General features: G+C 44.2%; 1 protein-coding gene across 2 annotated transcripts in view; it reads right to left on the bottom strand.

Moving 5' to 3' along the window:
- Positions 1-13,716, bottom strand: part of RSU1 (Ras suppressor protein 1) — a 114,924-nt gene extending 101,208 nt beyond the window's left edge. The window contains exons 1-2 of one of the 2 annotated variants that reach the window (XM_075705558.1): positions 13,699-13,716; positions 8,731-8,842 (exon numbers count right to left, since the gene is read on the bottom strand). In XM_075705558.1, coding sequence (XP_075561673.1) covers positions 8,731-8,842; positions 13,699-13,716 — 130 coding nt within the window. Of the gene's footprint in view, positions 1-8,730; positions 8,843-9,124; positions 9,148-13,698 lie in introns of those variants that run through there. The other variant, XM_075705559.1, reaches the window with a different exon arrangement.
- Positions 13,717-16,893: the final 3,177 nt, after the last annotated feature.

Below are 16,893 nucleotides of genomic sequence, written 5' to 3'. Positions count from 1 at the left end.
CTTCAAAACAGCTCTAGAAACTACCTGGCTGCCCCTCCTAGGCAGCTGGGAAATACTCCTACCTGGAGGACAGCTGATAGGGGTACATCTCTCATCCCTCAGAGCCTTCCTCAAGCAACAAACATCACTAACGTTAGCCCAGGGGTCTTGCTGCCTTAGGGAACGAAGATATCCCGTGAAGCATGTGTGAAAACTGGCCATGGTAATCAATACTTACTAAATTGCAAGTTGGAGCAAACAGCTTGGAGAGCTTTTGCTTACTGATATAGCAACCTGTTTCACCTAAGCCTTGAAAGCTCATGACTTGCCACAGGCAAATATAACCTGTTAGCAGAACAAAAGCAGTCACTGGAAGGCAGAAACAGATTGGAAAGTTCAGTGTAAAAAAAAAAAAAAAAAGCATCGCCACAGTTCCTTGTGCAGTTCCAGGTTGCGGAGGAAGGAAAGGCAGGGAGGAGGAAGGAAGAAACAGTGCACCCACCCTAAATTTCTCCTAAAATACGAGCAGTTGAAGTACTGCCTGCACCAGCCCATGAAGCAGAACCTGAGGACAGAGAAGGAAGCCCATAGAAAGCCTATAAGACTACTGTATAAAAACCAGCACTAATGTGCAGAGAAGTGCAGCAGCCTCCACAAAGAGCTCTAAGCTTTAAAACATAAAAGGCACATCAGCATCTGAACCATAAGCAACCACTTACACTAGTGATTACTTACACGTAAAGCTAAATATATGAACTCAACTTACACAAAGTAATTAAGAGAAGGTGCTGGGGGTAACTTACAAGCTTGTGAACAAATGCCTAAATATTCCTTATGCAGTATTTATTTCTCTTGGTTTAGGTATTTTAATAGTTGTGACCATCAGTGAAATTCAACATTTTACAGGCTCTTGATACCCAGCCCTGACTAGTAAGAGCCCAGCCATCAGCAGGGCAACCCATGTGCTGGCATCCTGAGATGAGAAGTGCTCAAGTCTGACATCTCCAGCTCTAAGACAACCTAATCTAGATCAGAGCCAGTTCCAAACTGACATCACCAATGCCAGGAAAACACATCTTTACCTGCATCTAACTTAAGAAACCAAGTCATTCTAGAGCTCTGAGGCTTTGGCTAGACTCACCAGCATCAACAAGAAATCAGCCTTGCTCTGCTGTATTTAAAGAGTCAATGATTTTCCTACAAGGCAGTGGAGTTACCTACTGCGCCCTGGCCTGTTTCCTCTCATCCCACAAGGAGAGTAATGGATATCTTCTGCATTACAATTCAAACTGCTTCTGTGCCTACTCAAGTAATGTCCTCATGTCCAAGATGCCCCCTCTCCCCCATTAGCCAATATAGGAAAGATCCAATTAGTCAAGTAGTATCTTCCCCAAGCCTCAGATGTTCAAATAATCCTAGGCGATCAAAAAGGCAGGAAAAAGCACACAAGATATACCAAAGACTTGCACCAGTGTCGTACTCTCAGCCCTCTCACACTGGCAACGGTGAGGACTACCTATGTCACCGTGCCTTTACAGGTCACCACGCCTGCAAGTCAGGCAGCTCTGCGTGTTAAGGACACTGAAGAGTGCCTTTAAGGCTGAAGTGTGGAGCACTGCAAAGAGCAGGAGGAGATGGCATTCCAGATTTGTTCTTGAAGATTTGGGGTACAGGAACATTTCAGTATTTCTCCTTTGCCCTCCCCATGATAGTAGCATGGAAAGTAAAGATTTTGTTTAATCTTTTTCACAAAAAATCCATTATTTTTTTTTGGTACTGTACGAAGTCACTCCCACCTCACTTTAAGACTTGTTTTTAAAGCAGAAAAGTTGAACTGAAGTGGCAGAACCAGACCAACTAACACAACCTCATACTAAAAAGCCAGCACCTCACCACGAGGATGACTGCACCCCTAACAGGCAGGACCCTGGCATCGCTGCTGCCAGGCAAAGGTCTGCAACACTCATGCTGAACTGCAGGTGCAGGGAATGGAAAGCCAAATCAGGCAGCCAGGCACAGAGTGAGTTCTAAGAGAACTTTCGCACCATTTCTTTTTTCCTTTGAAGTTACTGCTTCCTTTGGTTTATTAAAGCAGAACAAAACTGAAGCTGTCACCACACTCTGTAGCCTTGACTAGTTCATTCCAGTTTTGCACAGAGCTTTACCAGCTTCAGGATGGAATCCAAAACTCAGATAAGCTGTTCTTTCCTTCGGAGTCCAGAATGAACTTCATTACATTAAAACCAGCAATCCCCATTACATGCCTCTTAATAAGCAGCTAGACCGACTTGAGAAACTACATGAGGAAAGGGTGAAATTTAGTTCATACATCCACCAATACGATAGGCCTTTCTCAACTCTTTTCTGCCTATGAACCACCTCTTCTATGAAGAGTATATGACTTCTATGAATGATTACTTGTTAACACCAAGGCTAGACATATCTAAGGTTATCAAAATAAAACAAACTCTTTAAGGAAGTAGTCCTGATCCGCCCCCATGCCCCACTGAGTGAAACACCCATTTAAAGCACACAAATCAGAATGACAACTCAAATAGACAAGAAGTCATCTTTAGGATCTTCCGTTTCAAGACATAATTCAATATTTAAAAGAAAAAAACGTACCAAATAATATTTATAACTCCTGCAGGAAGCCAGCTTATGAGGAGACACCACTTGCATGCAACTTCTTTGTGCCACAGAAGTATAAAGTTACTAAGCGCTAGACAGCAGCACACATGTAAGTACCTGGTCTGGATCACTTACAAACTGAACTAAGAAACAAAAGAGTAAGAAAAGGAAGTGTTCTACTAATAGAGAACTGAGACAGACCCTGATTTAATCCACATTTACGCATATGGTGAACCTTTCCTGACATGATTTCATCACTTCTGTACATAGAAAGTGAGGATGCTTACTCAAGGGCAATTAAGTTTTGGGGCTACAGACTTGGGTCTTCTGAACATCAAACTCCTGCTGAATTTAAATATCACTAAAAGTTCTGTGCATATTTAAAGGTAAGCCTGCTGACTAAACCATCAAGCGATGTGTACTGCTGGCCTTTAACAACACAACCTTACAAGCATTATTCTCACTGCTCCCTCTCCATATTTGTCACATCGCTGTCTTCTTCAACCAAGTATTTTCAGAAGGGTTTCTTCTCACGTATCTATACGGAATAGAACAAAGTCCCAACGTCAAAAATTTCAAGGCCAAAATCCCTAGACCAAAGGCATTTTGATACTGTCCAAATTTGACTGAAGCCTAGATACCTTGTCTGAAACTCCACTACCTCAGTCAATCCTGATGCGTGACAAAGAATCCCATTGCATCTTCGACCTGCCAAGCAGGCTGACATCCCCCAAAGGAAAAAAAAGGCAACATCCTGATACTATTTTGGAAAGAGCAAAGGTTTAGGCTTCTGTGCTCTGGACTACTTCCAGCAGCATTTTAGCCATATCTAGACAAAAAGATTTTCAGTCTTGAAAGGTCCAAAGCTACTACCAGTTCAGAGACAGATTTGCAAGCATTTTAAGAAAGGGAGCCTAGATATAAAGTGCCATTTGGTCCCTCCTTACAAGGAGGGGAATTTGCTCCCTTACATTAAACTGACCTGTCTGAAAGAACCAGCCCCTGGAAATACCAAGTTTTTCAGTATGCTGCCACTCGCCTACTCCTGTGAAAGGACTGCTGTGGGAACAGCTGACTGTGGTTTTCCTCATCCTATATATAAGTCAATTCTGCATGACAACTAAACTATCAGCTCTTCTGATGAAGACATCTGTCTTAAGCAACTAATTAACGTCCCCGAGTAACACCTAGAAGGCTGAAGGGGGCCTAGGGGGGCCATTTTGCTTTGGACGCACACAGCTCAGGTAAGCGTAACTAGCAGGACTCACTGAGGATCACTCAACAGGTCAGACGATTCACCCCGAGTGCCAGTCCCCCAAGATTCGAAGGGCACCATGATTCCCACTATAACCTCTATACAATGCCACCGGAGGAGCTCCTAGACAGTAAGCAGCAGCTCCTTGAGGACTGCAGACCTCAGATTCCTTGTTAACATTACAGTAATTAGCATACAGGCAATAAGTTATTTTGATTTCAAGAATGCACCAAATACCCACACAGAAGTCTAAGGGTCAGGATACTACCGTTTGCCAGAGCAATTTTCTTGCATAGTAATTACAAATTCTCATTATGGTCCCAGTCCCACTACTGCTTCAAAACAGAGTGGGTCAAAGGAAGAATATTTAAGCTCTTCCCTTTTGGCCCGAGTAGCAAGCCTTTTCATATACTGCTGTCATGCACTGCAAGTTTGCTTTACATAAAATATGTAGATGCAAAACTTTTTTTTTTAAAGGGAAAAAAAACCCAAACAAAACAAAACAGGAAGACTCCAGAGACCTTGCTGAACCAAGATAAGACATTGTCTCTTCCAGCAGAGGAAGTTAATGCAGGATGAGCATTATAGTATCATACAAAATGACTTACAAGTAGCCTGCCCCTCCATCTTCTGTGCTTGGGTTATTTTAGGAGCGGACAATTATATCAATGCTAACTTTCTGATAAGAAATTCTAGGCATGTTAATTCCCACCACACAAGCATGTACTTTTATATAAAAGTATGAATAGCTTACAGATGGAATGATAACGAGAGCAAATTAACACTTACAGAGTAAATAGGATTTCATCCAATATTCCTTCCCTGACAACAAGACTACAGAGCGGCAGATGTCTCAAGTTATTTGGGCAAAATAATTCCTTAATTCATAGCTTCCCCATACCAAACACTTAAAGATAAATAAATCGGAGATTATTGACTGGTACCTATTCCAAGAGTAATTCTGTAATCACTGATGGCTGTTTAAAGTCCTACCAATAAATGCCCTAACCATCAGGCTAGGGAAAAGGCACATCATGCTCTACTTGCTGAATTCAATTGTTCACCTTACAAAACATCTATTAATGCTCTCTACCATTACCTGTTTATATCTGGGTGCTTTGTAAACAAATATGATCTACTTATTTCACAATATGGAATAAAAAAACTAGAAAACTTCCACAGGGCATGACATTTTTTAAAACTATTCATGTATGGGTGCACAACTATAGCATAGATGTGCTCACAAATGGTACAACATTTGTTTTATCACACGCCAGAAGAAAAGCCTTTAAAGTTTAAAACTGTTTCACATGGTCTTTGCATTAGTATGATGGGCTAAAGTATAGAACACCTAGATCAAGGGATATTTTTAGTCTCAAATGAAATCTCTTTTCTACAGAACATCTTTGAAAAGAGCTTTCTCATATTACATTTCCAAAAGCCTCGAAAATTCAGATGCTCTGAAGGCCTGTAGCACAATTATAGTTTGTATTTTAACGCATTAGTAGAAAACACGGAAGTGCCTGGATTTGAGGAATACTCCAGAACTAGAACTCAACTTGTATTGACATTAATGAACTCCCGAGCAATCAGCAGTTCAGGGACTACTGAACTTTTCTTTGTTAATCTGAACACCACATTATAAGCAAGCTGATAACTCCACTCTCCCTTTCCTAAACACAAAAGCGGGAAGAGCTATAGCAGTTGCCAAGCTTCTAGCTCTAAGCTAGTTTAAGACAGCTTCAGCTACTGAGTGTCAGTCTCCACCCAGACAGGAAAAGTATTTCCTCTTGATTTGGAAAGAGACACTGGCATTTGACAGATGCCAAGTTTGGTCCGTTTTGTCTCTCCTACAGCTGCTATAGAAGGTGGAAGTCAAGGCAAAAGAAAATACAAGTGGCTGCCCTGTATTGTAGCAAGTCATTCACTAGACTGGAAAGAGAAGCCAAAAGAGAATTCTATCCAAGCAGGGCATATATTCCCCTTTCCCTTTTCTCCTTTCTGCCTCCATGTAACACCAGTTTTGTATGATCACTTGCAATTTTTTTTTTTTTTTTTTTTCAAAACACACATGACAAGAATAGGTCTGCACCTGAAGGAAGAGGGTTGGCACACTGAGCATATGCTACATGGTACACTGCTTCCAAATCCTTGTGTCTGCATTAACGCTATGTGAATTAAGTTAAGAAAGCTTAAATATGAGTCCACTAGCCCCTCTGCAGCAAGTACTCAAACATGCAGTGGGACAAGGCTTAGTCCTCTTCTTGAAGAATAACTAAGACCATACGGAGCAGCTTATTTTAAGAGTTACTGGCCACTGGGGGGGTGGGGAGAGCAGGCATTCACAACCATTAAATAATTACACAACACAAAATCCCTACAGGGGCTATTGAACACAGTAACTTAGGGAGTATCCTCCAATCTAGTAGGTCCTTAAACCTCAAATGGCCAAAAACAGGGAAAACGCCACCAAAATGTTCTCACCAATCATAACCTAATCTTATGCTTATCTCTGAACATCTACTAGCAGCCCTCATTAAAGACAAGATGCTAGGAAAGAACAGTCACTGGGCATGAATCATGATGGTTGTTTTTAACAAAGATTTTTATTTCATGGAAAAAACAAAGTTTCTGAAAAGGTAAAGCTTTAACACTGCACTGCATTGGAAAGACATCCAACACACCTAGAAAGGAAGGCACCAGGTCACTCATGTAGCTTCCCTGCCAGTTCTGAGAGCCAGAGAAACCCAAAACACCCAATCTATACTAGAAAAGGTCATCCATTAGCAATCAGATGACAGGGTTAGAAAACAAGCAGGTTTAACATTTTCTCAAACCATTACCTAAAATTCAGAAGTAACACCTATTCATTGCTTTTTTAAAGGCATATTTGGAGGAAGTTATTTCTTCTCCAGAGAGAAAGTGGCAAATACCTTGACAATAAAAAAACAAACTAAAAAAAGCTAACTTATAATGCTTTCTCTGCCAAAGTGCAGAGTAATTGAAAAAGCAAGAAGGTCGCAATTAACTGAACAGAAACCAGTCACCATGTCCCCCTCCCCTAACTTCCATCTCAAATTGGAGAAGGCCCCAGATCCCCACACTAAAGCATGTCACGCAATGTGCACCAAGAGTATCTGCACATAGACTTGTCTGAGGCAGTGTAACTAGGGTACCACAAGTCTACACTTCATGTATTAAGTTCCCTGCCAAGCAAGCTTCTGATGCTTAATAAGCAAAGTGGTAGCAGGGACCACCTGTGGACCACAGTGTCCCACATCGTGGTCCCTGACCCTGCCTACACAACAAACCCAAGACAGTCTTTGTACAAGAAAAGCTTTTTTTACTTTAGCATTACTGATGTACTTCAACATTATCTTTTTCCCCATCTGAAAGATCAAAGCTGGCTAATTAATTATGTGTCTTAATGTTGATAAGTTTAACAGGCACCAAGTCTACTTAACAAAAGCAACAGTGCTCTGCTGCTGCTCCATACTCTTATTGCATTAGTTTATCTGAAAGGGATGAGTATAGTTCTGAAAATGGGTCTGTAGTTAATGAGAGCTCAACACTACTTTGTCTCAAACAACTGTTCATTCAACAGAAATACAGTGAAACTTTCTATTTAACATGAGTTTATATATACGGGCTTTACAACATAATCTTCCTGAAAACCCACGCACAGCTCAGAAGCAGAAAAAGAATCAGTAAAGGATGAAGACTTAAGTACAGAAGCTAGTTCTGCAAAACTGTACTTAAGTCTTCATCCTTTACTGATGGGACCAAAGATACTTTGGTCCACTCCCGACTCTGCAAGATGACAGTGAGTTGGTAGCGAGCCATACATTTCCCTGAACTCACTTCCATCACGTAATAAGTTACATAAACTTGCTCCCGATTGCCATCAAGTTTAACAAACATGGCAAAGAGCTAAACCAGGATACAGCTAGAGTTTCAAGTCCATTGGTTGCTTTAGATTTTGCTTTTTCCTCATTACTTCATGCATTCAGGAGAATTTCAGCCAGTAGCACACTACAGCCAGTCACAACTTCAACTTACTGCGTAACAGCTGTACCACAACATCATACGCACTCTTAGCCAAAGCAAAAACAAGGCAAAGTTACCTGCCTTGCTCTTTATTTATGAGTTCTCCAGAATTGTGACAGTATATTCTTATTGGTGTGTTGCATTTGCAGTAGTTAATTTACAGCAAATGCAACACATCAATAACAACATACTGTCACAATTCTGGAAGCACATGCAATATCCAAAGTATGATACTGCTGTATCTGTAAGACAGTATTACCGCACTCTCCTTCAGAAACCAGCCATGCCTAGCTCCAGGCTCACGTCACACTATCCCTTTCAAAAACCAGTGGAGATGCCACTTGGCTGGTGGTTTTGCTTTGGTGGCAGGAAGAGGCAAGGAAGGACAGGAGGCAAACTCTCCCCATCACTCAAGCGCCAGAATGACAGCAGTGAGAGACGGGGAGCGCTCAGGGCTGCAGACGGTGCACGGGCAGAGGTGATGGGAGAGGCAGGCTGGAGTCCCAGCTCCCCACGCCGGTCTCCCCGGTGCAGCGGAGCTGGGGCGCTCCTGAACACACTCACAGCTCGTTAGGGTGCTGCCGTTTCTCCCCGCCCACAAATCTCTCCCCAAGCCCCCGATGCACGAAGCCTCAGGACCCCCCGGTCGCCCTGCCAGGGCCGAGGGCCCGGGGCAGCGGGCGGGAGCGGGGCGGCCCGGACCCCCAGCCACCGCGCCCAGGCCCGGGCTGCGCCCCCGGCCGGCGGCGGCCCCGGCTCGTCCCGGGACAAATAAGGAAGTTTCCACGCTCTCCCCGCCCGCCGCCGGCGGTACCTACAGAGGCCGGGCACGTCCAGCATGTTGGAGATGCCGCGGTCGCACATGTCCACCTCGGGCTGGTTCTTCTCCCTGCTCTCCTCCACGATCTTCTTCAGCGACTTGGACATGGTCTGGGCGGAAAGGCACACCGTCAGGCGGGGCGGCGGTGCCCACCGGGGACGCCCGCCGGGACAGCGCGGGGACGACTCCCGCCCTGGGGGGGCCGAGGGCAGCGAGCCCGCCCGCCCCGCTCCGCGCTGCGCCGCCGGGGGTCCGGTCCGGTCCGGTCCGGTCCCGTCCCGCCCCGTCCCCCCGCGCCCGCCCCAGCCCAGCGGAGCCCTGAGGGGGATGCCGGCCGCCCTTCCGCCCCCGGGCGGCGGGACAGCCCCGCCGCTGCCCCCGGGGCGACTCACCGCGCGGGGCAGGGGCGGCGGGACGGGGGACGGCGGCCGGTGGCGCGGAGGGCGGCTCCCGGTGACTGCACGCGCCCTCCCCTTCCCGCCCAGCCCCACCACCGCCCCCGCCCTTCGCGCGCAGGCGCGCGGCGGCCCTTCCCCGCGCCCTCTAGGGCCCGCCGCGCGCCCCAGCGGTTCCAGCCACGGCTGGGAAGGCGCTGGGCCAATCAGCGCGCCTTCTCGGTGCCGGCCCGCTGGCCATTGGCTGGAGGCGCCGGAGGAAGGTTCGCTGGCCAATAAGCGCGCCCCGCCGGTGATAGCGGGTTTTAGGCCGCTAGCCGCTGGGCTTCCGCTTGCGCCGGCGCGGCTTTGGCGCATGCGCAGCGGCGGCGGTTGGTGGCCGCCATGGCCCGGGGGGGTCGGGACCGGAGGGGCTTGGCCCGGCCCGGCCCAGCCCGGCAGCGCTGTCCCGCCGCTGCTCCGGCTCCCGGGCCGGCTCCCGGCGAGTGCGGCCTTGGACAGCCGCATGCCGCCGCCAGACTGGAGAAGCAGCCCGCCCGGTAGAGGAGCGCGGCCCTGAGAGAGGGGCTGCCGTGTGGTTTCCACCGTGCTGCCAGGGCCCGGGGACGGGCTGGCTGCAGGAGCTGGCGCCGTAGGAGGGGGAGCTCGGCTTCGCTAGTGCTGCTGCTCGGGCCGCGGCCTGATTCCCAGCAGGCTCTCTAGGGTGCTTGTACATCTGGATAGGGATGTAACCCCAGGGAACTTGGGTTAACGCAGTGTCTGGGGTTAATCTGTCCTTTCTTCTTACAAGCCTCATATGGTCACACAGCTGTCTTTTCAAAATACAATGTTAACACCCGTTTCCATTTCTTCAGCGCTCGGAAAGCACTTCATAAACCTGCGAAGATGGGTTGTGGTGGATATGGTGCCATTTTGCAGAGAGGAAAAATGTGCATTGGGGTGCCCGTCCCCACAGAGTGCTCATAGCAGCGGCAGCTCCTCGTGCCTTGGCAGGGCTCTGGAAAGCGGCAGGGCTGTGCTCGGGGTGGCTGGTCAGCTCTGCCCTCGAGTCTGGGAGGTCTGGCTCTGCCCAGTCAGCGACAGAAGAAGGGAGAAGCTGCAGAGCTATGGAGCTGGAAAGCTCAGGCTCCCTAGGAAGTGACCAAGTAGGGTTTCAGAGCACTCAGAAGTTTGGCAAAGGCTACCTAAGGCAAAAAAATAGGGGTTTCCATTTCTTAAGGTGTCTTTGTGGCTTTTCTAGTCAGCTCTTGTTGCAGAATTAGTCACGAGGCTGGGCCCAGGTTCTGAGCACTTTTAATTGACCTTATCACCATGATGTTGGAGTTAAAGCCTTACTGCTTAGAATGTATTTATGCATATAACATCTTTGATAGGAGTTAAGAAGCTCCTGGTTACTGTCATTCAACAGATACAGAAGCTCAGGGCAATTAATGACTAAATCTATAAATGACCTGAGGCCAGGCCACATATTGAGAACAACAGCCTTGAATTTTGCATATGTGCTCCCTATGCACTGCACGGTGTTACTTAGAAACCTAAAAATAATATCGACAGAAACCAAGATGATGAATGGGAAGGTGCCTAAACCAGCAAATGAGAAACACTGCTGGAGATGTAACTTTAGCTTTTCCTTTCTTAGGAATGTAAGGATTTAATTCTGGGTTGTGGAATTGCAGCATGTTTATCCCTACATGGCGTTTACTACCTTGAGTCATTTCCTGAAGTTACAGGCTGCTTTCAGGTCTTTCCTACAAAACACAACTAGAAGAACTTCCTTTTATCTAGATTGCTCAGCAGAACACATGGTCACTCAGATGTACAAGACAATGACGTACAGTTGCTTTTTGTCTGCAGGAACATGAATCCGGATCCCTTTACTGTCTAAGAAAATGCCCTGATTGCCACGAGTCAGTTATCCCAAAGACCTAGGTGCCAGCGTGTCTACTGTTCTTGTTTCGTGGAGAACCGTCGTAGGCTCCATTTAGTAGCAAAGGCTTAGGCAGATTCATTGTCCTAACTTGCTTATTCCAACAAACAGATAAAGTACATGGGACTGTGACAAGATACTCATGAAACGGTGTCATTGTGGCCAATGAGAAACTCACCTGGCTTCTCACTGCCCCATTTATGCAGTGGCAAAAACAATAGCGTATTTATTGCATATGGCCTGGATCTCCACATTCTACCCCTACTGTAGAAGTATTTAATTACTCCCCACTGAATAAACATATTGCCATATTCCTTTTTGCCAGGATTGGGTTTTTTTTTTACCATCCACCTAATTTCATTATCCTCTTGCTGTGTAAACAGTTCATCTATCACTCATGCCTTCTATGCAATCTACTTTGGTTCCTGCTTTAGCAAACCTTTCCTCTGAGTATATGCACTAATCAATACCCTAGTCAGGTCTGCACTGGATTTGGCAAAGAGGAGCTGCTGTCAAGCCTTCCTTTTAAAGCTTCTCAGCTCCTCGTGAAGCACTAAGTATCAATCAATCAGATGCAGAGGCGTGGAAGAGTAAGTATACATGCCACGCTGTCCAAGGGTCGGGTCATTCCTTGATCTTGAAAACTTAATTTCCAGGTTGTTCCATTAGCAGTCATACTCACAAAGACTAATTTCCTGCAGAGGGGCTATGCCTCTGCAGTAACCCCGTCTCCCCTCTCTTATCTGCTACCGCCTCTTCCTAGTACATCCAGGTCTTGTGTAACCCCTTTGGCCCCAAATATCCTCAGCTCTCTCTGTACCCGCAGCCAGAGGGCTGCTCAGGCCGTGTCTGGGGACCGGTCAGCGCAGCCCTCCCGCCATGTACAAGGGCTTGAGCTCACAGTACAGGCTTTTCCAATTTAAGTCTCACTGTGCTGTCCAGCTACTGATTTTTTTGCTTATGAAATGACTATAAAGTATCTTTGATATCTGTCAGATTTGTTCTAAATTTGTCGCTTAGCTTAAATGTAGAGCAGATGCCTGAATTCTTTGCAGAGGCTGGCATGTGCCTTCTGTCCTTAGGGCAGCAGGCTGGAGTAGGTGCCCGTGGGGTGGGCGTATGGCCAGGGCTGTGCGGCAGAGCTGCAGCTGCCGTGTGGTGGCAAGAGGAGGGAGTAGTTGCTCCCTGCCCTGGTTCCCCCCAGCCTGCTCCGGCTGGGCAGCACGCACCAGAATTCCACAACCCAGAATTAAATCCTTACATTCCTAAATGTGCCTCCTGCCGGCTCCTCTCGCCGTGCTGGGGAGCAGCAAGGGGACGAGCGGCTCTGACGCTGCCCTTGCTCTGGCTGTCCTAGGTAGTTCTCACCAAGGAAATAAGGTTTTACATTATTATTCTATTTTGATCCTTTTTTTTGCCCCTCCAAGAAAAGCTATCGTAACCGTCAACATTAACACAGGCTTGGCTTATCATCAAAACAATAAAATGGCAACATGTACCTGCAAAAACAGTTGTATGCTGCTAGGCACTGCTACTGAAAATTTATCCATCAACATTACAGTAATTATGTGTGATAACTGGCACACAATATGTATTTTGCTGATCTTTGCCTTATAAAAGCAAACTTCTTAGAATTTGGCCTCTATTTTTATTACCAGCTAATAAATGTTTTAAACATGTATTTGTTAGTAATCCTATATTGTTGCTGTGGTTACTATGAATCGTAGTCAATGCTATGAATTTTTGTTACATTTCATTTTAATCAGGACTGCAGAATAATTCTGTGGTTTTAGTTTGGCAGCTGACAAAAAATAATTACAGTAAATATGTTAATTCTGGTGCCTAGGACACTTATCTTGAGTTACTGTGGGAAACTGAGACAACTGAGACACCTCCTCCTTTGCTTTATGAGCCAAGTGAAAACTGTTTTTCAGACAAAATTGCTTTGTAAGTTTAAGTAAAATTAGCTAATGTTTTAACTTGACCAGCACCAAGATTTCTAGCATTTTAGCTGCATAACTTCTCTCTCCATTACTTCAAGTAACTATAGCCCCAATGATCTCATTCTGATATTACTTCTCATTTATTGTTTATAAAGAATAGCCCCGCCACATGGGAAGGGTAATTAAAACATACTGTTATGGATCTTTTAGTGCTTATTCTTCAAATTCTATTCTTCAGAATGCTTACCATTCATATATAACCGTCTCATAAAATATACCTTTATATAAGAATAAATACGTATAGTAACATGCAGAAGAAGATTTACACGTAAGTGAAAAGCATGCAGGCTCTAGGAAGTGAAAACATGCACATTCAGTATCCGTGCTTTGTCATTGATGGGGCGAGGTTGTTTGCAGTCATGCAGGTATTATAATACAGACGTGCAGCATTCAGAACTACGACATTATCTATAAAATAGACAGCCATGTCCACAGACATAAAAGCAAAGATATTCATGCCAGTAGTGTGAGATGAAGCCATAAATCTTACTAAACACAGATTTTTGTCTTTTGAATTGTACACTGCAAAAAACACATAGAAGTTTCATGGAATAATTCTTTTTAAATTATCTGTTAGGTTGTTCGTGTTTGCTTTTGCTGTGCATTCATTTTAAGAGCAAGTGTTTTAAATGACTCCTTACCTTCCAAGACAGAAACATGGCTTAGCACCAGCTCTCTCCTCTAAGGACCTCCGCTTTAGTACTTCTGCAGTGGTATTTCTGTTGTGGTTCCTCATATAAAATGTTAGAGGACAGCAGTGAGTTACTTTGTTCCTGTTTTTTTAAAGAGTGGGTTTGATAATTTACTCTAATTTTAGACTTTGACTATTTTTGGCGAGAGTCAGTTGGGCCAGATCAATTGAACCTTGTACCAGCACCTTCATTCAACAGTCTTCATGAGCACAAATTCTCTGCTGGACTTTCATTTTTTTCTAAAGAATCTCATGCATTTTACTCATTTGTAAATAAAATTATGCACAGGTGTGGAGTATTTGTAACATTTAAAGATGCACTGAGCACTAGTTATTGTTAGATTAAAAAAAAATCTTACAAATTTCTCTTCCTCCCATTCACAGTGCTTTTTAGTCTTTTCTTCTGAAGTTCAGTGATTCCATTAAATTTGTTTGACATTGTGACAGAAAGTCATGCCGAGCACAAGTATTTATCGTATCAAAAAATGTCCGAACACATTTGATCTGCTTTAAAGTGAAACATGCTTTTTCTTTTAATGAAATGAATCTTTTTGAAGTACAGATTTCAGCACACTCATCAATTTAACTGCAGTTCCCCTCCAGAGCTTAAGGCCAAAGGTTGTGTTACCAGAATGGCCTCATGCACATCACAGGTCACCAGATTGCACCTACGTACCATTCACTAAGTCAACAGTAGGCCAGCCTCAGCGTGGCAAGCACGGGGGACAGGGGGGTCCTTGGGGAACTCAACTTTGTGTCCATGAGCTGTATGATGCGTGGCTGATACCAGTCTCAAAAAGCCACTAATCAACTTAATTCATTAAAACCATGCACAGGTTTCTGTTGTTTGTCAGTTTATGCTCTGTCATACTCCTGACAAGGCCAAGTTCTAACCTGAGAACTCATTGTCCATCAGGGCGTGATCCACTTTTGACAAGAGAAATGAACGTACCGCAGAGCACTACCTGCAGTGGCAGGGAGCTGTTCTGGGGAGACATGCCCTTCCCTTTCCACTGTGGCTTCCAGCTGAGCTGTGCTCCAGGTTGGTGAAATGCAGAAAATGACAACGTTTTTGCCAAGCTGATTCTTGCCTAAAATCTGATGCTTCAGTGACCAGCCACCTAGCAGCAAGAGACAGCAGCCAGATCTTGAGGGGATTCTCTGCCCTGCACCAACTTCATCAAATCCGTGGTGATTCACAGGAAGGTCAAAACCACAATCGATGTTCACAAAGCTCGGTGATGCAGCCATCCACAAGGAAGAAATAAAGTCCTCCTGATCTCTGTAGGCAAACGGTTGAAGCCACGCTTGATTGTACTTGTAGCGTTTTACACACTGCTATCTTTAGAGCTTATTTTGTAGCCATATCTCCAGGTAGTTCAGATGACTTTGTTTTCTTTACTGCTTGCTATCCCCTTTATGGGCTTTTTAATAAATTTTATGGACAAAGATTGTATCGTCCCTTGATTGCTAGTTTGAAATCAGTTTGGTGTGGGCTCTGAGCAAAAGTTTTCTGGGCCAGTAATCTCAAAATGTTTAATATGACTATATGGTCTTTTATATCTTCCCTTATTAGAGGAACTTTCTGTTCTGCCAGCAGCTCAGTAGGACATAGCTGTCTCCTAGTTTGATCCAAATACAGATATTTCTCCTTTTTCTGTTATACTTCAGCATGTTAGCAGGAGTATCACCTGTACATAGGCTAGGTATTGTTTTTCTTGGTGCTTGGACGATTCTAAAATGCTGGCTTACATTTAATTCTATTGGCCAGTGGGAGTTCATAGGTTTCTCTTTTTCTAACTTACTACTAGATTATTTTGAGTTGTATTTTGTAGCTTGCCATTTACCTTTTTGCCCTTTTCATCTGTTTTGTGTTTTCTACATTTTCTTTTAACCAGGATGGCTTCTCCACTGCTACAAAGTTTTGTACGTTTGTGGAATGATGGCTTTTTCAGCATTCACTGGGAAATCTTCCAAGAGTTCCTATATTTTGTTAGAATTGCCATTAACACTTTAATGTCATTTCATAATTAATTATTGCAACAATCATGTTAAGGAATTACTTTCACTGTGACTGACTCTTTGTAATAGTTATGAAGTGAGAGTTCTGATGAGGCCCATGTTCCTCTGCTGCAGTGTAAATTCCTCTTGCCTGTCCATCACATGTGACATTCGGGAAATGAATTGGTCATTTGGTCTGGCTTGTGACAAAAATGTTTCATGGCGGGAATCAGTGTCCTCTTTATACCCTGCCAACAGCATTTTTTATGTATGATATGTGTTAGCCTCGGAAAGGAGCAAAGTAATTCTAGTCACAACTCAACTGATATTTTTATGTCTGCCCCATTCTGAAGTTATATCTGTTTTACAAATGTCTAGGAAGTTGCCTACAAGTTGACTGGGAAGATGAATCTGTTACTAAAAATCTTACAAGTTTTTCAAACATTCAGTTGTAAAATAGATTTTGAAACTTAAAAATATAACTCAATAAATATCATTACAGGTATTTGTGTATATTGAACATGATCCTGACATTACTTCTTGATGTGGTTAAGATTTAGTACCACAGCATGTCCTTACTGTGTTAAACTTCAGTGAATGCTTGAGTACTTACTCAGCCGGCTTCTTATACCCAGTCCATGGTATTACAGAAAGTTCTTCAGCAAAGTTATCCGTGTAAATGGTAGTAGGACAGGGGCCATTTTTTAGCAATGTCTGATTTTATTGCAGTTTGAATAAAAATTCAGGTAGTGCTTTCAAAGATGCTTGGGACAAAACCACATAACTCTGTAGAACTAATTCAAGACAATTCCGTATCTTAGCTCCTCTTATCAACTTCATGTTGAATATTTTGTGTTTATGTTTTGTCCTGGCTAATTCACTTCCTATAGCATTAAATGTAAAACTTTTGGGGGGCATGTTTACTCAGAGCGTTTGAAATTATGTAGAAAAATATAAAAAATATGTTTCAAAAACTAGCATAACCTCATTTTCAGAGTTGGGTAAGTAATAGTTTATTTTCAGTACAATGGGAGATCACATTTTTTTGACAGAACTCTAAATTTGCAACAGCTACACTTACAGTAATTTTTAAAACACCTTACTTCAGTTGCAATTATCATAACCGGATTTCAAACTTATGATC

The sequence above is a fragment of the Pelecanus crispus genome, chromosome 2, assembly GCF_030463565.1.
Source record: "Pelecanus crispus isolate bPelCri1 chromosome 2, bPelCri1.pri, whole genome shotgun sequence".
Lineage (NCBI taxonomy): Eukaryota > Metazoa > Chordata > Aves > Pelecaniformes > Pelecanidae > Pelecanus > Pelecanus crispus.
This window is presented reverse-complemented; position numbering and strand designations above follow the sequence as displayed.